General features: G+C 37.5%; 1 protein-coding gene across 1 annotated transcript in view; it reads left to right on the top strand.

The window, feature by feature from the left end:
* Window positions 1–22,860, top strand: part of DNAH6 (dynein axonemal heavy chain 6) — a 243,147-nt gene that overhangs the window by 23,255 nt on the left and 197,032 nt on the right. Inside the window, exons 6-13 of the mRNA XM_053664561.1 lie at window positions 1,535–1,669; window positions 1,753–1,864; window positions 2,554–2,671; window positions 4,224–4,392; window positions 6,493–6,609; window positions 15,836–16,036; window positions 18,497–18,617; window positions 22,289–22,440. Coding sequence (XP_053520536.1) covers window positions 1,535–1,669; window positions 1,753–1,864; window positions 2,554–2,671; window positions 4,224–4,392; window positions 6,493–6,609; window positions 15,836–16,036; window positions 18,497–18,617; window positions 22,289–22,440 — 1,125 coding nt within the window. The remainder of the gene's footprint in view (window positions 1–1,534; window positions 1,670–1,752; window positions 1,865–2,553; window positions 2,672–4,223; window positions 4,393–6,492; window positions 6,610–15,835; window positions 16,037–18,496; window positions 18,618–22,288; window positions 22,441–22,860) is intronic.

Genomic DNA, 22,860 nt, shown 5'->3' with positions numbered 1-22,860 from the left:
AAGAGGGGGTGGACACCTCCACTCTCTCATATCCAGAACTGCTTTCACATCTGGCCTTTATGCTGACAGCCAAATATTTAGGTTAAGCTAAACTAATTTCTTAGATTATATATTTTTTCTTCCAAAAAATTCCCCACAATCTAAACTCACTTTTCAGCAGATCATCAATGTCAGTTCTGCTTTCCACCTGGATCCTTACTTTTTGTGCCTTTACCGAATAGAATTTATAATTTTGCTTTGAGGACTTTGTCCTTTCTCTGGACTTCCTTGCTTTCACTGCCCTGTTTTGATTACATTCTCATCCCTACTCCTGAACTTGGTTAGTTCATTTACTACCTTATTTCAGATCATAGTCTTAGCCTCTACACTTTTGCTTCCTTTTTATTGTGCAAATTTTCCCATGAGATGAACCTTAAGCATTTCCAAATGTTTTCTCACAAAACTCTCTTCATTTAGGACTCTATAACTTCCCTTTATACTTAGAATAAATAAAGCACTAAATGTTGCTCTGAAGAACTGTTGTTTGTCCTATTTTTGGAAACTCCCCCAAAAGTGTATAATACATAAACCAGTGTTACATACAAATAAATTAATGGTAACTTTATATAATGTACTTGCTCCTCCTTTGATTAGATCAGGGGAAGTCACATGAATGTCCTTGGAACATTCTTAAAGTATGTGTCTTTGAAGCCAACAACGTAGAACTCCGATTTATGATGTTGGCACCAAGAAAGATTAAATTAAGATCAGGTAGCGGAATTTCACAAAATTCTTTCACTTACTTCCCCAGCTCACATTGCAAAATAGGTTTTTAATAGTGATTGAACTTTCTTTTCAGCAAGTTTTTACCCACTGAAAATTTAAAGTTAAGTCTGTCTCTGTTCTCTGTCACCATCTCTTAGAGTTGCACACTGCAATTATTACGGTGTGCCACAAGAGTTTTTAAAGTGTGCAATACTTGATTATTTAGTCAGAGGCACTGACTTCTTTTCTCTTAGATGGTCAAATAAAAAATGACAACAGCGTACACAATAGCTGTCCACTGTGAATGAGCCAGAATTACACCTACTTTTTTTTGTCAGATTGGCGAAACATATATTGTTTGGCATGCTGCAGCATTTTAGTAATTAGTTTACATGTGCCATGAGATAAAAATTGCTGTCTTAGATCTGTATCATGGTCACTAGATATTGTAAATTCTTAAAGGTATGCCAAGAACCTTTCAGTAGCCCCTGGCCAAACTAAGTGTAATTTAAGATTTACTAAGTCCTCTGTAATTTGCCCTCAATTTTATAGATAGAAACACATATATTCAAAATAAAAAGAAAGGAATTCAATTTAAATCTGATAATTTAAAGAAAACCTTTAGAAAAAAATTTTAGAAGTGTTCCTTTTAATGTATGCACATGTAGTTGTAGGTAAAGTAAACATATATAGAGCTATTTTCTTTAACCATTCTTGCTTTCTGAATATCTTTATACTTTGAAAAGACAGGTTAAAAAACAAATAATGTTGTATGTCTATTTTCATTCAGTATTTGCGGCCAGCTCTTCTTAAAATAAATAAACTGTGTTATCAGTTGAGTTTTATGAGGCTTTGTTATATTGAAAAAGGTCACACTTACACCCTGAAAGAATTTAAGGCCACGCAAGTCAAACGGCTGGAAGAGGTAAGGAATTTTGTCTATAAGTTTCAAGATTTTTTTCTATGGTTGCTACTTTGATACCACTAATTATACATATCAATATCTAGGTGACAAAGAGCCTAGAAGAATTTCGAGATGAGGCCAAAAGTGTGGTCAGGAAGGCTTGTCGCACGGCTCTGAGTGCCGCAGGATTTGTTCCTGACGACTGTGCACAATACGGTAGGGAGGGAAAGGGCCCTAACAGATCAGAGGTGGCGGCTTTCTAACGTATTAACTCTCTTTTTATTCTGTTTTTCTTAAGTTTAACTACTAATCCTGTTTTTCAATTCTTCCAAACTTGCTTGATAGATTATAAATTCAAGGTTTATTGCAGAGGGGGGAAAAACAAAAAATAGAGCATTTTCCTTGTATTAGCCCTGCTTGTGTACAGTATTTCTAAACTGGTTGCAGAACCTTTATTTCACAAGCATTGTATAGTAAAGTCAGAGCCTCTGTGCTTCAAGGTTTGTCTAACCTACCAGCACAGACAATAGGCTTGTTAAAATTAAAGAACTGGGTGCTCTCAGTTCAGGATTGGCCTCAGCTGGCATGTACTCTAAAGGATAACTAAAATGCAGTTGGAAAAAAGAGGGTAAAAGTATCCCTGGGAAAGAGATGGCATTGTACACAGATCAAATTCTGTTACAACAAATGTTTGTAATAAACTCTCTACAGTCTTTTATTGAGTTGAAATCTTTTAATGTGAGATTCTTTTGGGTAACCGTACTGTTTTCTAGAGTTTGAATTATCTCGTGAACCAAGCTTTGATGTGTGTGTGTGTTTTAATTTTGCTTGCTTTTTTAATTCATAGTGGAAATATGTAATTTTTACACAAGAATTTTTATTGGTGTGTCTTCTGCTGTTCTTAGATGAGTATAAAGTGCCAGACAGCGGAAGTCTCATTGAGTTGCCTGCTTATACAGACTCTGAGAAAATGACATACACAGAGCAGGCCAACAAAAGGCATCATTGCATGAGGCTGACATGGTAAATGATTATTCTTTTAAGAAAAATGAAGGCCCTGGCTGGTGTAGCTCAGTGGGTTGAGTGCGGACCTGGGAACCACACAAGCACGGTTCGATTCCCAGTCAGGGCACATGTCTAGGTTGCAGGTCGGTTCCCTGCAGGCCAGTTCCCAGCAGGGGACGCACGAAAGGCAACCATACATTGATGTTTCTCTCCCTCTCTCCTTCCCTTCCCCTCTAAAGAATAAAATAAAATCTTTAAAAAAAAGAAAGAAAGAAAAATTAAGGCATCTGTCATTCTCAAGTTTCATTAAAAATTAAAGCCTTTATTACAGGATTCACTAACAGTGTTGAGGAATTTAGAGCATACGGTAACCTGAATGTATACCTTAGAAGCCTGCCCCTCAACCGCCCTCCAGCCAAGCAGCCACTGGGAATGGCAAGCTAGCAGAGAGTGGAGGCATAGCCAAGGCCAGGAGCTCATCTTTGATCTCTAAGGCTTTGTTTCTCACTAGCCCAGCATGGAGCATGGAGCTGGCTATGGTAATAAGTCAGGCACAAAAGGATTTGTGCATAGCTGCATTGCCACACAAAGTTCCACCCTTTTTCTAATGAAGGTTTTGCAACTCAGACACCAGGGAGGAAAGCCTTCCTGCTAGGGCCTAACCAGGGGATTCTCCTTCATTAGGGTTAGCTCTGCCATTGTTTACCAAACTGGATCTCAACTTTGTTCCAAAGTTTGAACTTCACATCATTCTAAAACTTAATTACTACAAACTACTCCTGCAAACAGGCAGCAAGCATTGTCTTAACCACATGTGGCACTATAAAACACTGGATTATTGTTACTCAGTGCTCACTAATTTAGTCCAAATTTTACAGCTGTTTATTTAATAAATCTTAATGATGTGTCAGTTTATATATGAGATAATATGGTGGTATTATCTACATCACACAGAAGTCAGTGAAGCAGTCCCTGAGGCCACTATCATAGGCCTCTAAGCCCTAGAGGCCCCTTGGGCTCCATTTAAGCAGAACAAAAAGTTACTCAGAATGCCTTGCTGGCTCAGTCTACTTTCTAAGCACTCAAGTAAGGGGAGAAAATTTGCATTTTTGGGTTAGCAAATGCCCAAAGATGCCCTATTGGGTCAAACAAGATTGACCCAATAAAAAAGATTTCATGCATTTACCTCTAGAATTTAAGTTATAGATGTTGTACATTTATTGATTTCTTCTCTAAAGCTTTAAAAAAAATCTGATGGCCCTTTTTAGCTAGATGGGCTAGGTGCTTTTTCTATAACAATTGTGTTGCTCTTACTACCCCATTGAATAGTTAGAACACCTAGCTAAATCAATGCTACATATTTGAATATGTTTGTGTTTTAAAACACATTCTTAAACATTCTTAAAGAATGTTTAAGAACAACTTTTCTGGACAATAAATCTCCGATATTGTAATATAAATGGAAATTAAAAGAAAATTATATTTTAAAATTTAAATGCTTGCTTTAGAGTTACTTTAAAAATATGTAGTTAATATAGAAAACTGAAGCTGTATTTTGTTTCTTTGCAAGTTTTATTCGTCTAAATGATTATCTAATTGAGAACACAATGCACGTCATAACAGTAAATTCTGTTAACTGGCTTTTGAATTATCTCACTGACAAGCTAAAACGAACACCTTCAGCAGAAGTCATTCAGAAATGGATTACTGAGGAGAAGCCTGAGATCACTGATAAGAAGGTATATCCAGACAAAATTAATTGGTCAGCATTTACTGAGTGCTTACTTTGCACTATGGCTTATGTTATTTTTCTGTGGTCTAGAAAAATAGGAGAAATGCTTAGAGGATTTCACAGTATAATCAGAGCCTACCATATGCATATGAAATGACAGAATGAAAATCAGCACGTCAGCAAATATTTAATAAAGAGCATCCATTGTGCTAAATGTTGCTGTCTCATAAGAATTTGCTAAGGTTATTCATGTGCTCATTCAAGAAATATGTCTTAAGTACCTACTGTGTACCAATTCCTGCTCTGAGTGTTGGGAATATAGTGACGAAAAACTTAGGCAGGATCCTTGCTCCAAGAAATTTCCAGTTTGGGGGTTATCATGGGCATGGACTGGTGGAGAGAAGCAGATGAGGTGGTATAAATGAAAGAAATAGGCAACAGCCTAGATGTGAGAAGAAGCACAGCATAGAAGCCTTCCTCTGTGCTTTCAGTGAAGAACCTCTTGGAGGAAGTTGATCTTAGGGACACAGAGTAATCGGAGATGTTTGAGATGAAGCAGTACAAATTTGAATGTGTGTTCCGGCATACCTAAGAGAGAAATCATATTATCCCATATCCACATTTCCCAATAAGCCTTCCCCAACCCATGCTGGTGCCAGACACCTAAAAAACATTGCAAAACACCCTTACCTGATTTCATCCAGCTTCCTACTTCCAGCTCTCGGCTTCCTCCCCAGGAAGCTCAACGGTGCACTTTCAAGGGCTGATGCTCTTCACTATCACTTCCCTTTTTTCCCAAAAGTTGAGTGTTAGTTGCATACTCCTTTTCATTACTTCCTCTCCACCTCTGTTCTCAAACCCTCCTTTTCCTCAATACTATAACATCTAAAAGTAATATTTGTTTAGTGCAGGAAATTTGAAAAACACAGAAATGTACAAAGGAAAACATCCTTTGCTATCCAAAGATAGCTATTTCCAAGGGGGAAAGAGGGATCATGCTTTACTCACTGCTGTATCATCTGCTTTCCCCATTTAACAATGTTTTGTGAAAAATCTCCCAATACCATATGTATTTTTCATATAATATTCTCACATAGAAATGTACTATATATCTTGTAAAATTAGTAAATAATTTTCTATTGTTGATCACTTACCCACCATAAATAATGATGCAAAGAACATCCTGTCTGTACATGTTTCACACATCTCTGATATTTCCCCTTAGGAGAAATTCCTAGCTGTGGAATTGCTGGGTCAAAATATGCTCATTTGTTATGTTTTGTGTCGATCTGCAACCTTCCTAGCAATGTTTGCCGATGAATGTTTATCCATGTGCACACTAGATAGTATCATTCATTTTCATCTTTGTTAATCTGAGGGATGCAAAGTAGTATATCACTGCTTTTAAGTGTTATATTCCTTTAATTGCTGCCCCAGTGCAGGAATAAGAGCATAGGTGTTATGATCAGAAAGACCTGGGTCTTCCACTTACGAAGCAATGAGTCCTCCTCCAGACTCTGTCTTTTCATGGGAGTACCAGTGATACCCGCTGCACAGGGTTGGTGTGGGGTTTGCATGAATACTTAGCACTGCCTAGCACACAGTAAATACTTCATAAATGCTGTTACTGAGTAAACTGTCTTCGGGAAGAGAAGGAGGGGGTTGATTGATCATTTGTATATTCCTTTTAAGAAATGTCATATGTTCTTAAACATCTGTCCATTTTTCTATTTAAGTACATTACTATTTATGTATTCATTATATTAGTATATATTTCTACTGAGTATATCAAGTATATTTCTATTCAAATATTACTAACCTTCTATCTGCTATATACATTACTGATATATTGTTTCAGCTCCTTGTTTGCCTTTCCATTTTGTTGACAGTATATTTTCAAGGAAAGAACTTTCACATTGTTGTGTAGTTTTTCAATATCTGCCTTCATTTTTTAATTCTGTGGTAATATTCTTTGAAAGATATGCCAACATTATAAAATCAGCTAACCTTATAACCTTAAGTTTGCATGCCTCTTGTAACAGAGAAGTTTTCTATCTCACACCTGGGTATTCATATCTTTATAACACTACAAATGTGTGCATTTCAGGGGGCCCCTGTGATGGAAAAGCAGGAAGAAGATGAATCCCTCATCCCCATGTTTCTCACAGAACTGATTTTGACAGTGCAGTCCCTACTCTTCGAGCCTTCTTTGGACGACTTTCTGGTGTGTGTTTCTTCATACAACATCATCTAAAAGTTTAGCATTTTTTAAAAAACTTGAGACAGATTAGAGGCTTGGTAGGAACACCATCAGGAGAACATATTTTATACAAAATTTAGAATTCATTATACGCATCTGTCGATATGAGTTCAAGACATCGCTGTGTTGTAGGGACCATTTTTTAAATCTTTTTTAAGTATGCTGCATCTGAGAAAATGTTGCAGTTTTAATTATTTATTGCTGTAAAATTACCATGAATTTGGCAGGGTCATCCAGGAGCATGTATAAAGGACCTATGGACAAGGACAATGGGGGCAGGGGAAGGATTGAATGTGCGAGCTGAGGGTGGTGAGGGAGGGGGAGAGTAATAGGGGAAAATGGGGTCAAATGTAATGGAACAAAACAAATTTTTCAGCTTTAAAAAAACAAGCATTTATCATCTCACAGTTTTTGTGTTCAGGAGTCTGGGCATTGCCTAGCTCACCCTCTGCCTCGGGCCTCTCCAGGCTGCCATTCAGGCATTGGCTGGGATGAGGTCCCAGGTTCCTCACAGGCCCCACTGGAATCAGGGCCACTTCCAAAGTCCCTGGGTTGTTTGAAAAATCCATCACTGAGTAGCTGTGAGAATGAAGTCCCTGTTTTCTTGAGATATGTCAGATGGGGACCAGCTGAGAACCTAGAAATTACCTATTGTTCCTTGCCCTGTGTCAAACTCTATGAATGATTTACAATTGGGTCTTTAAGACCAGCTGGGGAAGCTCCTTCAGGAAGGGCCTAATCCCTCTTTTAAGGGCTTCATATATTTTCATATAATCAGATCCACTCAGCACTATCACCTTTTCATGAACTCAAAGTCAGCTGAATTGGGATCTTAATTTATACCTGCAAAGTTCCTTCAAGTTTCCATATAATGTAACCTAGTCAAGGGAGTGGCATCCCACACAGGCCGTGTACACCAGAGGGAGGGAACCGTGGGAGCCGCTTTATAGGATTCTGCCTTCCACATTTTGTACATGCGCAGATTACTAAGCCAATCTATCTATAGATTCTGTTAGTTGGTATACTGTGGTGCAAAACACCAGTAGTCAGGCTCCCTAGATTCTATTCCTCACTTTACAATTAAGAAGCCCTTCGACTTTGGAAAACCACTTATCTCTTTGTTTATGCATCTATAAGATGAGAAGGCGGATGAGTTTTAAAGTTGCTTCCAACGCCAACAGGCTATGATTCTGTAACTTACCGAACAAGCCATTTTAGACTATTTACAAGCACAAGCAGATTGCTGAGGTCCCTGTGGTTGGAGCCTTGGTTGGAACTTCCACTGGGCGCTCATGTCCCTTTCTGGCTGAGAGATTCATGTCCTTCTTATGGACACGAACGCAACAGATGACACAGGAAGGCTCTTTCCAACAGCAACTGGCTGTTCTCATTTAGCCTCAAGGTGACAGGCCTTGAAAAATCATAATACACCTTATTTCCTTTTTTTTTAGAAGTGAACTCTTTATTTCTCTTTGGCTCACATGGGTATTTTTAATTCCTACACATGAAGCAGTGGGCCATGCTCTGGACATAATTACCATGTTCACACCACACATAAGAGTTTACTTTATGAGTTAACCCCCAAATTAGTCAATAGCAGTGTGAACAGAACTATCACGCATGAATTTTCTAATACTTTTTACCATTATTTTGGTCATTCGTCATAACATGCATCCCCATCTAGTTTTCCAAACACACATGCTCTATAGAGCTGAAAGGAAAATTATATACCTAAGTTTTGACATCTTACATTGTTCTTGCTTGAGTTACTTAGGGCTTCCTATTTTTCAATTCTTCCTCTTTCCTGATATTTTTCAATTATTATCCTTCCTATTGTGTTTGACTATTTATTGCTTCCACCCCTGGAAATAGACTTCCTGCTTGGTGTAATTTCTCTTGGTTTTACTATGTAACAACATTTTTTCCCTTCGGAGCCTCTTTTTTGTCTGAACTTGGATTGTCCTGTCCTGAAGGGCTCCCTCCTCTTCACATGCTGTGTACTCTTCATGCGGGTGCTTGTGGGTGCCCATTGTTCTAACCACCACTTCTAGAATGGAGATTTGTAGATATATCTTTCCAGCCAGTACTTTTGTTTCAGACTCAGGTTAACTCTAACTCACCAAAATAAATTGAGCTTATAACTTTTTCCAGAATTAGCTCTTTCTTCCATGTCTCCATCTTAATGATAGGCATTACCCAGAAGCCCAAGCCAGCAATTGTGAGTCATCCTAGTTTCTCTCTTACGTCTTCGAAATCAGCTCAGCGATTCCTGTGTGCTGATGAACCTCATCCTCTCACCTGGCCTGCCCTAATAGTCTGTTCTGATCTAACTGCCTCTTCTCCTTCCAATGCATTTTCTACATTGCAAATAGCAAGATTGTTTCATAGGCAAATTTGATCACGTCACTCCAAATTAGAATTTCTCCACTGCCTATAGTGGCATTTTTCAAAGGATGCTCTGTGAGATGCTGAGAGACATTCTAGGAGAAAGCAGGTTGTGATGTGCACTTGCATATTAAAAAATATGAAAAGTCCTGTTTAGCAGATCCAGAGAAGAATCCTGTTTAACTTCGTTTAACCGAGGTTTCTTCCCAATTTACTTGATATCATGGCCCTTTGACACTAGAGCTGTCCCTCGTCACAATCTGGGGAGTGCTGGCCTAGGGGGGACCAACAGCATCGTGTCCTGTTTTTCCACACCTGGCACTTAAGCTTCAGCACCTAAATGACTTAAAGGGCCCAACCTGCCAGCCCCTTCAGGCCTCACACACACAATGACTTACAAGGACTGCACTCCTGTCTATACGCCCCTGCTCATTTTGACTTACTCCAATAAATGCCTTTTCTTTAACTCATTTTCTCTGATTAGGTTTGCACTCATTGTAAATTATAAATTAATTAATGCTCATTGAAGTGAATTTGACAAACACAAAAAAAGATTATTAAAATAATCTATAATTCCATGTGCCAGAAATAGAAATAACCCCTTAACATTTTTATATTTTTCCAATTTTGTTTTACTGATATACTAACACACCTAACTTACCATGAGATTTTACATATACTTTATAAAAATGAGATATTACATATCAGTTTTATCCTTCTCTCTCTCTCTTAACATTTACCATAAGCTTTTTCCACATCATTAATTAATCTTTTGAGACACCATGTTGAAGAGGTGCCTAATTTTTTATTGTATAACGTTACTACCTAACCATACTCCTACTTTTGAACACTTAGGTACTTCTCTAGGTTTTTATTGTAAGTAATGCTTCAGTGAGTGTTTTTGCACTTGAATCTTTATTTATCTATTTATTTCTCTTAGAATAGATTGCTAGAATGAAAATTACTTCTCAAAGAGTATAAATTTTAACCCACCCTTTAAACTCTCCCTGATTCTATTAGGCATACTTTGACCTGCCTTCCTTCAAGAACTTTCTGTTCATACTTCGAATACAGAAGTCATCATAAAGTGTTATATTTTTATCTGCTTCCCTCTGTCTCTCTTTGTCATTTTATCTTTTTAAATTTTTGTGCTATTACAGATGTCCCATTTTTCCCTTTTGCATACCTCCACCCAACCCACCCCCAAATTCTGTAGTCAGTCTTCACACTGTTGTCCATGTCCACGGGTTCTTCACATATGTGCTTTGACTAATCCCTTCACCATTTTTCCACAAGTCCCTAACTTCACCTTCCCCTCTAACAGCTTTCCATCCCTGCCATGATTCCATGCCTCTGGTTCTATTTTGCTCATTAGTTTATTTGGTTCATTAGATTCCTCTTATAAATGAGATGATATGGTATTTGTCTTTCACTGACTGGCTTATTTCACTTAGCATGATATTGTATTCTCCAGTTCCATTCATGCTGTCACAAAAGGCAGAAATTCCTTCTTTTCTCTGCTGCAGTAGTATTCTATTGTGTAAATGTACCACAGTTTTTTGATCCACTCATTTACTGATGGGCACTTGTGCTGTTTCCAAATCTTGGCTATTGTAAATAGTGCTGCTATGAACATAGGTATGCATACATTCTTTTGAATTGGTGCGTTGGCATTCTTAGGATATATTCCCAACAGTGGAATTGCTGGGTCAAAAGGCAGTTCCAGTTTTAGTTTTTAGAGGAAACTTCATACTGCTTTCCACAGTGGCTGCACCAGTCTGTATTCCCACCAATGGTGCACTAGGGTCCATTTTCTCCACATCCTCACCAGTACTTACTTGTTGTTTGTTCATTTATTTATGATAGCTATTTTGGCAGGTGTGAGATGATATCTCATTGTGGTTTTAATTTGCATCTCTCTGATGGCTAGTGATGTTTAACATCTTTTCGTATATCTATGGCCCATCTGTGTGTTCTCCTTGGAAAAGAGTCTGTTCAGGTCCTTTGCCCATTTTTTAAATTTCATTGTCTTCCTGGTGTTGAGTCATATGTGTTCTTTATATATTAGAGATTACACCCCTGTCCAGTGTATCATTGGCAAATATGTTCTGCTATACAGTCGGTTCCCTTTTCATTTTGATGATGGTTTCTTCAGCCGTGCAGGAACTTTTTAATTTAGTATAGTCTCATTTGTTTATTTTTTCCTTTATTTCCCTTGCCCCAGAAGATACATCACCAAAAATATTGCTATATGAGATATCTGAAATTTTCCTGTCTATGTTTTCCACTAAGATTTTTATGGTATCCCAAGTTATATTTAAGTTTTTTATCCATTTTGAGTTTATTTTGGTGTATGGTATAAGTTGGTGGTCTAGTTTCTTTCTTTCTTTCTTTCTTTTTTTCTTTTCTTTTCTTTTCTTTTCTTTTCTTTTCTTTTCTTTTCTTTTCTTTTCTTTTCTTTCTTTCACCAGTCTTGTTCTCCTAACACCATTTATTGAAGAACCTGTTTTTACATTGTATGCTCTAGCTTCCTTTGTCAAATAATAATTGACCATAAAGACATGGCTTTATTTCTGGGGTTCTCTATTCTGTTCCATTGATCCATGTGTCTGTTTTCTGCAGGTAGCAGAGTGTTCCCATTACTGAGGCTTTATAATATAGTTTGATATCAGGGATTGTGATCCCTCCAACTTTGTTCTTCTTTCTCAAGATTGCTGAAGCTATTTGGGGGCTTTTTTAGTTCCATATAAATTTTTGGAATATTTATTATAAATCTGTGAAGTGTGCCATTGATATTTTAATAACAATTGTGGTGAGTCTGTAGATTGCTTTGGGTAGTATGGACATGTTAATGATGTTATCTTCCAATCCATGAATAGTGTACATGCTTCCATTTATTTGTATCTTCTTCCATATCTTTCTTCAGTGTTCTGTAGTTTTCTGAGTATAGGTATTTTATCTCCTTGGTTAAATTTATTCTTAGGTACTTTATTTTTTTCTTGTTGCTATAGTAAATGGGATTGTCCCCCTAGTTTCTCTTTCTGATAGTTCATTGTTGGTGTTAAAAATGCCATCAATTTCTGAATATTGACTTTAAATATCGCTACTTTGCCAAATTCACTTATTGAATTCACAAATTCACTTATTGGTGGAGTCTACATGTACAGTATCATGTCGTCCGCAGATAATGACAGTTTTACTTTCTCCTTTCCCGTTTGGATGCCTCTTATTTCTTCTTGTCTGATCACTGTGGCTAGGACTTCCAGTACTGTGGTGAAAGCAGACACCCTTGTCTTGTTCCTGATCTTAAGGGAAACACTTTTAGTTTTTGACCACTCAGGCAATAGGTTTTTCACATATGACCTTTATTATGTTGAGGTACACTCCCTCCATTCCCACTTTGTTGAGTGTTTTGATCATAAATGTGTGCTAAATTTTATCAAATGTTTTTTCAGCATCTATTGATATGATCATGTGATTTTTGTCTTTCATATCAACTTTATTGATTTGTGAAAATTGGACCATCCTTGTACCCCATTTATCCCCCTGATCATGGTGTATAATCTTTTTAATATATTACTGAATCCAGGGTGCCAGTATTTTGTTGAGAATGTTAGCATCTGTATTCATCAGAGATATTGGCCTGTAATTTTCATTCTTTTTTGTGTCTTTTTCTGATTTGGGGACTAGGATAATACTGGTCTTATAACAAGAGTTTTGTAGTTTTTCCTCTTCTTAAATTTTTTGGAATAGTTTGGGAAGGATAAGTGTCAGTTCTTCTTTGAACATTTGGTATTTGCCTGTGAAGCCATTGGTCCAGGGCTTTTGTGTGCCAGAATTTTTTTTTTTTTTCTTTCTCTTTACCCTTGGCCTTAGGTTCTTTTGTTTTAATGTGGTAAATTTTGGTGCATGGTTCCTTGAATTTATTTTAGGATTCTTAGGATATAATCCTAGCTTACTGCTTCAATTTCACTAGTTGTTATTAGTCTATTAAGATTTTCTGCTTCTGCCTGATTCAGTTTTGGAAGATTGTATGTTTCTAGAAATTTGTCCATTTTGCCATGGTTGTCCAATTTTTTGGCATATAGTTGTTCATAGTCTTTTCTTTTAATCCTGTGTATTTCCATGGTATCAGTTTTTACTTCTCTTTCATTTCTGATATTATTTATTTGGGTCCTCTCTCTTTTTTTCTTGATGAGTCTGGTTAAAGGTTTGTAAAAGAAGAAGGTTCTTCTTTTCAAAGAACTAGCTTTTGGATTCATTGATCTTTTGAATTGTTTCAGTCTCAGTGTCATTTATTTCTGCTCTGATCTTGATTATTTCATTTTTTTCTACTTACTCTGGGCTATGTTTGTTGTTGTTCCCCTAGTTATTTTACATGTAGGGTTGGGTTGTTTATTTGAGATATTTCTCTCCTCTTTAGGTAGGCCTGTATTGCTATGAACTTCCCTCTCAGGACTGCCTTCTCTGTGTCCTATAGGTTTTTGGTTGTTGTGTGTTCATTTTCATTTGTTCCCAGATACTTTTTGATTTCTCCTTTGATCTCATCATTAACCCATTCATTATTTAATAACATGTTATTCAGTCTCCATGTATTTGAATGTTTTTGAGCTTTTTTTTGAGGTTGGTTTCTAGTTTCATTGTGATATGAGAAGGTTCTTGATGTGATTTCAATTTTCTTGAATTCATTAAAGCTTGTTTTGTGTCCTACCTTGTGGTCCATCTTTGAAAATGATCCATGTGTGTTTGAAAAGAATCTGTACTTTGCTTCTTTGGGCTGAAATATTCTGTAAATATCAATTAAGCCCATTTGATCTAGAGTGTCATTCAATTCTGCAATATTTTTATTGATTTTTGGTTTGGAAGATCTCTCCATTGTTGACAGTGGGGTGTTAAAATCCCCTACATGATTACATTGCTGTCTGTCTCTTTATGTTTAGATGCTCCTATACTGAATGCGTATATGTTTATAAGAGTTATACCATCTTGTTGGACTTTTGTTTTGAAGTCTTTATTGTCTGATATAAGTATTGTTACCTTTTTCTAATGTCCATTTGCATGGACTATTTTTTCCAATGCTTCACTTTCAGCCTGTGTATATCTTTTGTTCTGAGGTGGGTGTCTTATAGACAGTGATGCAAACTCCCTGTGCTCCTGATCTGGATACTCTAGGAATGTCCTTTGTACGGGTTATGTGGACTCTCCTGTTGTATTTGGGTCTTAATTGTTACTGACCCATTCATTGGTAGGATTTCCCCTCTGGGTGGCTGACTAAGAGGCTCAACCCCTACCACATCTTGTATGCTGTTTTAGAGGTGCTGGCAGAACAAAACAAAACAACACAAAAACATCAAAATAAACAACCCCTCCCCCAATGACAACAGCAGTATCAACAACAAGAGAGCAAAGAATAATAAAAGCTGAAAGAGAAATGGATTAGTAGAGAAAGGGGAAAATAAAAAGAATATGAGAAGACCATAGGAAAGAAAAGTGATTGTGAGAGGAGAAGGGGGAAGAGAACTAGTACTAGTAATGAATTGAAAGAGGAAAATAGAGAAAAGGAACACAGAAAACATACCATAAATAATAAAAGGAGAGAAGGGAACAATGTAGTAATCAAAGGTAAAAGTAAAATAGATATGAAAAAATATAGCACCAAAAATAAAAGAAAAAATAGATTTTTTTAAAAAGGCTATGAAAAAGAAGAAATAGTGAAAATAATGAGAAAAGAACTAAGTGTATTGGTCCCAGCAGAGCTTGGTGCTTCCTTTCTGGTTTTTCCCTTTGGATGCTGCTCTGACGTTTGAGTTTGGTGTGAACCAGTGTCAGGTGCTGTCCACATCTGGCCCTGAGCAGCCTTTTCAAAGGTACAAGCAATGCACATTTTGTGGCTGATTCCCAGGGTGGGCCAAACTACTCTGCAAAGCTGACTCTCACCAGCACTGGGTCCAGGGGTGGATCTGTAAATGTCTCAGGTCACTGCAATAACCATCTCTGCCTTGAGAGGGCTTCTAGGCTGAGTTGGATCCCCAGTCAGGGCATGTACAGGATGCAATCGATCATTGCTTCTCTCTTACACCAATACATATTTCTCTCTCAAATCAATAGACTATATCCTGTATGCATTGTCTTCTTTCAAGTCTCATATCATCTTCACAGGGTGGGGGAAGGGAGGGAAGAGTCCAGCAGCAAAATCGTAAACATAGGACAATGGAGGGGCACTTGTGCCACTCCCTCTGGTGAGTCTTAGCCTGGGCTCCCACCGCTGTGCTTCTGCCGCAGCCTCCACAGCCAGCGCTGCCCCAGCCACCTCTCTGCCCCTGTGTGCCAGGCTCATTGGCCTTTCTGCAGCCTCCTCAGTTCGACTTTGTCAGGTTTGTGGTTCTAGCAGAGCTTGGGGCCAGGGAGGTGACAGCCCCCTCCCCAGCAAATACTACAGTTCCTGGACCCCGGCTCCCCGTGGCAAGGCCCGCTGTGTCAGTGAGGCTGGGTACTCAAGCACAGCCACTCTGGTGGCTTCTTCCGGAACAGGATTGTGAAAATTTCACAACGTGGCCATTGCCACCAGTTGAAGTGAGAGTGAAGCCAAGCATCTTTTACGCTTCATGTGTCCTTCTTTCTCAGTTAGAAAATACATTTCCTGAAGACGGGGCTGTGTCTTCCTCTTTCTCATACACTTAGAATCAGCAGTGTCTGCATGGGTAAATGAGTTATTCTTATATATTTTAGCATTTCAGAAAATTCAAAAACATTCCTAAATATAACCATATATGTGTTTACACTTATTTTTATTGTTTTCTAACAGGAAGGTCTTTCAGGTGCAATTAACCAGTTTCAGAACACTGTGTTATCAGTTCCCACTCTCGTGCCTGATACATATTTTGATGCTTTTACCAGTCCTTACATTAACAACAAACTTGAAGAAAAAACTTGTGGATTTGGCCCAAGCTTATCAGCAGTATTTGATGACGATAAAAATTTTCACACAATTGTCTTTCAAATAAAGGTATATTTACTTTTCCTGAAACTAGTATTTAAGAAGTTGATTAATGTATTGTCTTCCTTTCTTATCTTTAATTGAATGCTACTTAATGTCTAAATGGTAAAGAGTTGTTGGGTTTTTTTTAAATCCTGGTAGATCAGAGCACTGAAAACAGGGAAGAGAATTAAAATTGCGAGATATTTGAGATGGCATTGCTTCTGGGGTAGAAAATGAGGTTAAAAAGGAAGAAGAAGCATTATTTGTACATTGGGTGATGCAGGGGACATGAAGCAACTGGTGAAAATTTAAGCTCTGGCAAGACAGAACAGAACCAACTGTTCCCCACCACCAAAAAATAAAATAAAATTCACATCGATACGTTGACAGAACAGAATACTTTGAATTATAAGTCTTGTAAATCACTTTAAACCCTGAGCTGAGGAAATTAAAATATAGTGAATTCATACAAAGCTACTATAAAGAGAAACAAAAAGTGGAAAATAAAACAGCTGATGAATATCCCTTCCCTCCCTTCCTAAAAATTATGAAATAAAAGCTACATATAAATTGGGGTTGCTGGGGGGTGTTTTTTCTTTTTTTTTTTTTTTTTTAAAATTTTCCTATAATATCCTTTTTTGAACTGGGGGTAACTGGGGGGTTCAATAGAAACACTATGAAAGCCATCATAGAAATGGGCGGGCATTTAAATGCATATTAAAATGAATATGCAAAAGTGTGACGAGAAACAGGATATTGTCTCTGCATAAGATACTTATTGATTTCAAGGGGGGAAATAGCGAGTGTGCTGTTGCTAGGGGTGAAGACTGACAGACGTGAACTGACGTTACGTGCCTTCTTACATGACACACAGAGAACACACGTCACTTTTGTGGTGTGACTGCCAAAATGTGAAACCAAGTCTAAGCATCAAAAAGTATAAAACACACAAGTGAGATATATTTTTCAAAAATTAAAGGCAAACAACAACTGAGGAACTGATTATTTCAGGTTAAAGAAAGCTGGAGAGATATAACAGGATGATATACATGATTCTGGGTAGAATAGTGAACCGGAAAAAAAAATTTCTATCAAAGACATTTTTGGAGCAAATGGCAAAGTTTGTATAAGGTCAATAATTAGATTAATAGTATTCATATTAATGTTAATTTCCTGATTTAGATTATTGTGCTATGGTTATATTAAAAAATCCTTGTGTTGAGTAAATAAACCCTGAAATATTTAAGGGTAGCAATCTTTCCCAAATGGTTCATAGTAAAACAATATACATATAGAGAGAAGAATAAAGCAAATATGATAAGTTGTTAAAATTTAGGGAAATTTGGTGACAGATATATGGAATTCTTTGTCCTATTTGAGCCAAAAATTATTTAAAAATTAAAAGGTTTCAAGTCATGTTTTGACCATGTTGGTGTAGCTTTTCATTTATGGGCCGTCCCATTGTGTTTCTGTTGCCTGTATGACCCCTTTCGGAGACACTATTAAGTCAGCTCAAAGGAGATGTAAGTTACATAGTTTCTTCCTCTCAATTTCTAACGTAAAGAAATAAGTAGTGGAAAGAGTCTGGAGGAATAAATAGGAGCCTATTAAAAGGAAATAAATGAACAAATAACTAAATGTAACTATAGAAGGTGTGTGCTATTTTATGTAATTGAACTTTCTATGACCGGCCACGCTCCATAAAGCATGACTAGGCTGGGTGTGTTGGGAAAGAGCAATTCCATTGATTATATCTAGTTTTCCCTGAAACAAATTGCAGTCATTTCCAAAGAATCTTGGTAGGAAAAAATAAGGGGAGGCTGTGGAGTGCAGCCAGGGAGTCATGGACCAAGGTTAACAAACATATACTACTTGCCTTTCACAGGCCTTGAACTATGATGATACACATTGACACAGGTAGTAAGGGACTGAAATGATTGGGAATTATTGTTTCAATTTGAAAAACTGTTGTGGGGAAGGGGTGGTTGTAGCCAAGTTTAAGAGAGGGTAAAGAAAGTGTTTCATTAGAGCAAATGATAAAAGACATTTTGGAATAGGAGACTTGCCACCAACAGTAAGATTAAGCAGTTCATTCCATAGATAGGCTAAACACTTGTGCCTTTTCTCAAAAACACTTCAACTAAGACATAAAATTTGAAATTTAGAAAATAGACATTATCTTTTGCCATGCGATGATTAGTGATATAAAAGTTCACCATGAAGCTAAAAAAAATTACAAGTTTGTTTTCTTTCAATCAGAAGAGACAGTTCTTCAGAAGTCAGATTTGAAGTTTTTTTTATTTCAATTTTGTAAGAGACTGTATTAACTGTTCCTTGACATCAAGGATAGTATCTTCCTTCACTTATTTACCCCCAAATCAGAGCATGTTGTCAGCTGCAAAGAAGTTGTTTGTGTTTGTTTAGTCATATTGAATTGAATTCTACTCATGAAAAATATACTTTTATTTGTCTATTTATAACATCTAGGAAACCATAAGAGCAGCATTTGAGGCTGCCCAATTGTACGCAGCAACATTTGAAAAGTTCCAGCTATTCTTCAGGGAAAATGAAAGTCTCGATTTGCAAGCTCTTAAACTTCAGGAACCTGGTAACTTTTCTAATTTTCCTTGTTAATTATTTTTGAGAAGGACATCAAGATTTATAGTCTTCTACGTTTGTTTGGTGGTGAATGGTGACAGAAATGGTAGCCCAAAGGGGTTTGCCTGACAAAAGATGAGTTTATTTATTTCCAAGTTATTTCTGTAGAATTACTCTTTTCTTTAGCTTTACTCAGTGTTAATGTTTTATTTCAGAATATTATGAGAAGCAATTTCTCCTAATGACTTTATCAGTGCTAACCCTATATAGCCTGAATACGGGAAGGAGTTGAAAGGAATGTTTACCTCTAAAATAATGTTTACATGAGTGTTTTTCTATCTCAGGAACTCAAGTCACTATTTATTTCTCCTATCATATTACAAGCTGGTGGGTATGAATTAACAATTCTTTATCATAAATTTAGACCCAAGGGGAAATGATTTTATTAGACTTATATTTTAAAAAGAAAAAATTTAAATCCTCACCAGAAGACAATGTTTATTGATTTTAGAAAGGAATGAGCCCTAGCTGGTGTAGCTCAATGGGTTGAGTGCAAACCTGTGAACCAGAGGGTTGACAGTTGGATTCCTGGTCAGGGCATATGCCTGGGTTGTGGGCCAGGTCCCCAGTAGGGGGCGCTCAAGAGGCAACCGCACATTGATGTTTCTCCCTCCCTTCCCCTCTCTCTAAAAATAATTAAAATCTTTTAAAAAATTAATGAAATGAAAAGAGGAGGGTGAAGAGGGAGGGGGCAGAGAGAGAGAGAGAGAGAGAAAGAAACATTGATCAGATGTCCCCCATGAGCCCTCACCAGGAATAGAACCAGCAACTTTTTTTGTATTCCGGACGACACTCCAACCAAGTGAGCCACCAGGCCAGGAGTAGACGTACTATCTTTTACAAAACAAAAATAATTTGCAATACCCAAGTGAAATTTCAGGCAAAGAAGTTCCCAGATGATTATGATAATTAAATTCATATTATCTATTGCTATTTTAAAATGTGAAGCATATCACTCATATTCTTTTATTTCATAACTGTTCTTATTTCTTTAATTTTTATACAGAAAAAATGATTACTTTCATATTTTCCTTATGAACCAATTTTTTTGTTCATAAGGTTCACTAACTTATAAATTTGTATGGTTTTCTTTCAACCCGTTATTTTTATTGTGTTAAAGTAAATTAGACATTCCATCACTAAATTAACTACTTCAATATGCATCTCTAATAAGCATATTCCTATAGAAGAGCCAAAATAATATCATACCTTAAAAATAACAATGTTTTGATATCAACATCTAGTGCATATTCACAATCCCTCAAATAAAGCAGGTTGCAGCTGCTTTGACCCAGATTCCAGCCTAAGAGCAAACATTGTATTCAGTCGTTAAGTCCCTGAGACTTAGTGTGTGTGGAACTGAAGTGAACTGAGAGACATGATGCCTCGCATGCTATAGTATGGCACCATGGCGGCAGCAAGGCACAGAGCCTGGCATTTTAGCACAAAAAGTGCCCGACCCAAATAACCAGTTCTAGTCACTTAGATCTCGTACTCACAGCCTTGTGCCCAAGACCTCCTAGTCCCCTGCTACCACATTCCTCATAGTGGGTAACTTTAATCCCTCATCAAGCTTCCATCGGGATGAGATCGCCAGACTTCCAGGCTTTCCTTAACCTAGCCCGCCTTGGTTTGTCAGTCCCGCCCCAATCCTGGAACCAGAGTCTCACAGGTGTCTGCTGTCTGTTGACTGGGCCTTCAGAGCACATTGGCCTGGGCTCCTAAGTGCTGCACTCCTCCCGCTTTTGGAGTTCTCTGGCATGTGCTAAACCTCTAAACCCAGTTGTTTGCTAGAGGTAAACAGAAGGTAGCTTTGCCCCTTGGCTACCATGCCTTACCGACTGCAGTATTCTCTCAAAACTATAATATTCCTTGATCATACTATAGGTAATTAATAAATGTCTGTGTAACTAACCTTTGAGACAGAGTGTCCCCTGACCTGTCCCAGAAGGTGATCAGGGGACAGGTTCTGGCTTCCTGACATAATCAGCTACCTCTTACCACTAAATTCCTACAAAAGTCAGTGTTTACTAATAATTTCTATACTTGCTGAGCACTATAACCTGACAGATACTGCGCTACATGACTCTCAGGTACCTCATCTAATCCTTATAGTTCTACGAGGTGTCACTATTTTCATTTTACAAAGAAAGTAATGGAGATACATATAAGGAAACTGCAAAAGTATGCAGCTATTAAGTGGTTTAGAAACACTTTTCTCTGGCTTGAAAACGTGCGTGCTTAACCATTACGCATACTGCCTCTCGACCTCAAAAAGAAACAGAAAATAAATTTTATTTCTCTTTTATCAGCTTGCTCTTTTGCTTCTTTTTGGCTGTGTCACTGAGGCCAAAGAGAAACATGGTTATCAGATCAATAACCTTGTTGGTCTAAATTTATTTATGTTTAAAATGAGAGTATTGAACCAAATTGGTGTTTTCGTACAATTATGTGATACCATGTGAAAGGACTCTGTGCTCAGATAAATTTGGAAAATACTAGACTACGCAACATTCCCAAGTTTCCTTCCAGAGGACTTCTCAGATTATCTGACAGCCTTATTTTGTCAGTTCTAAAAAAAAAACCACATATCAAATGACCTTCTCAAGTGAGGCAGGTAGGTAACTGTCCTTTTTTCTATTATGAAGACGCTGAAACTCAGGAAAATTAAGTGACTAACCCAAAGCCACATGTGGGTTAAATACCAACCCTAGGTCTTCAAGCACGGTGCCTGGTGTGTTTTTTACATTGTGTCAAACTCCCCCTTTGTTCAGGAGAGGAGATGACATGCATTAAGATGGGAATCAACGCTCTTTCTCTCTGCGATGGTGGAGGGTTGCAGAAGGCACTGAGGAGATCCGTCTGACCCACAGGGAGGAAGTAATTGGAAATAAAGTTAGCTAAATTTGAGGGGGTACAGGATTTTGAAAGACAAGTGGAGCAGTTCAGTACTGCATGTGTATTAGAAAGAGCTGGTTTTGACCAGTAGCGTGATGAAAGTGTGTTCAAGACCAATCGGGCTTCCACTGCTTTCAGGCAGATTGGAGAAGGGAGACAGCGGAGGTAGGAGAGTCTCAAAATGCAGCTGGGGCGTGCGGCAGGTGCGGCCTGACAAGGCCTTGACCGTGACATGGAGCAGGGTCGGCGGACAGGTGGTGGGAAGAGGAATGCAGCTAACTAAGCTATGCCTGACCTCCTGTGTCTCAAACTTTTATCGTTAATATCCTCAAAGCGCTTTCCTTTGTGGTACCATTTAGGAAAAACCTTAGATTAAGCCCAGTTTCAAACCAATCTGACCCTAGAATGGACTAGAATCTAGTCCATTCCAGACTAGATCTTCTAATGCCATTTTGAGTTACCTTCTTAATAGGAACTAGAAACATATTTACATATTTAATTTTATTTAAAAACCCATTTCATTATTACTTATTAGTTTTTATTACAAGAATAAAATATAAGGAACTATGAATTAACACTTTAAAATTATACAAGGTACCATACATATGAATAACATTATGATATACCTGTAAATTTATCAATGTAATAATTAACATATTTCATAATAATCCTTCAAAATCTAATATAATGTATTTTCTCCTTTATATGAATTATTTTATGTAGATGTTCGGTTCTTTAGTGAACAACTAGAAAAATACCACAGACAGCACAAGGACGCTATAGCTCTGAGACCCACCCGAAACGTAGGACTGCTGCTCATTGACACTAAGATGCTAAAAGAAAAACTAATTCCATCACCCTTGCGATGCTTGGAGGTAACTATGAACTGGGAAAAGTTTTCACTATGGGCTCTACAATTGTTTTATGACTTTTCTACTGCAAATAATCTTTATTTTCTAGTATTGCAAATACTTAAAATTAATAATAAGTCTACTGGGCATTCTGAGTTTTAGAACAAGCTCCATATTCTCTTTTCTGTCCCAAGCACAGTTAGCTTCCGGGTGAGGAAAGGGAGGAGCCTGCAAGCCTCAGACTAGCCTCTTACTCTCCCTCCTTTTTTCTTTGTTGGAGTATTTCGAAACTCTCTAGTGTTGTAGTGGGAACACTACTTCATTCTAGGACTCTCAGACCAAGTTTTGGAGAGCATTTCCTGGTCTGAAATTGTCCCTAAAGATCTGATTACATTTTGGTAATTTGCAAGCTGTAGTTCACAAGGTCAAGCTAGCCTACCACCT

Source organism: Artibeus jamaicensis, unplaced genomic scaffold (assembly GCF_021234435.1).
Source record: "Artibeus jamaicensis isolate MK-2021 breed Jamaican fruit bat unplaced genomic scaffold, CSHL_Jam_final contig_384, whole genome shotgun sequence".
In the NCBI taxonomy this organism is placed as follows: Eukaryota; Metazoa; Chordata; class Mammalia; order Chiroptera; family Phyllostomidae; genus Artibeus; species Artibeus jamaicensis.
This window is presented reverse-complemented; position numbering and strand designations above follow the sequence as displayed.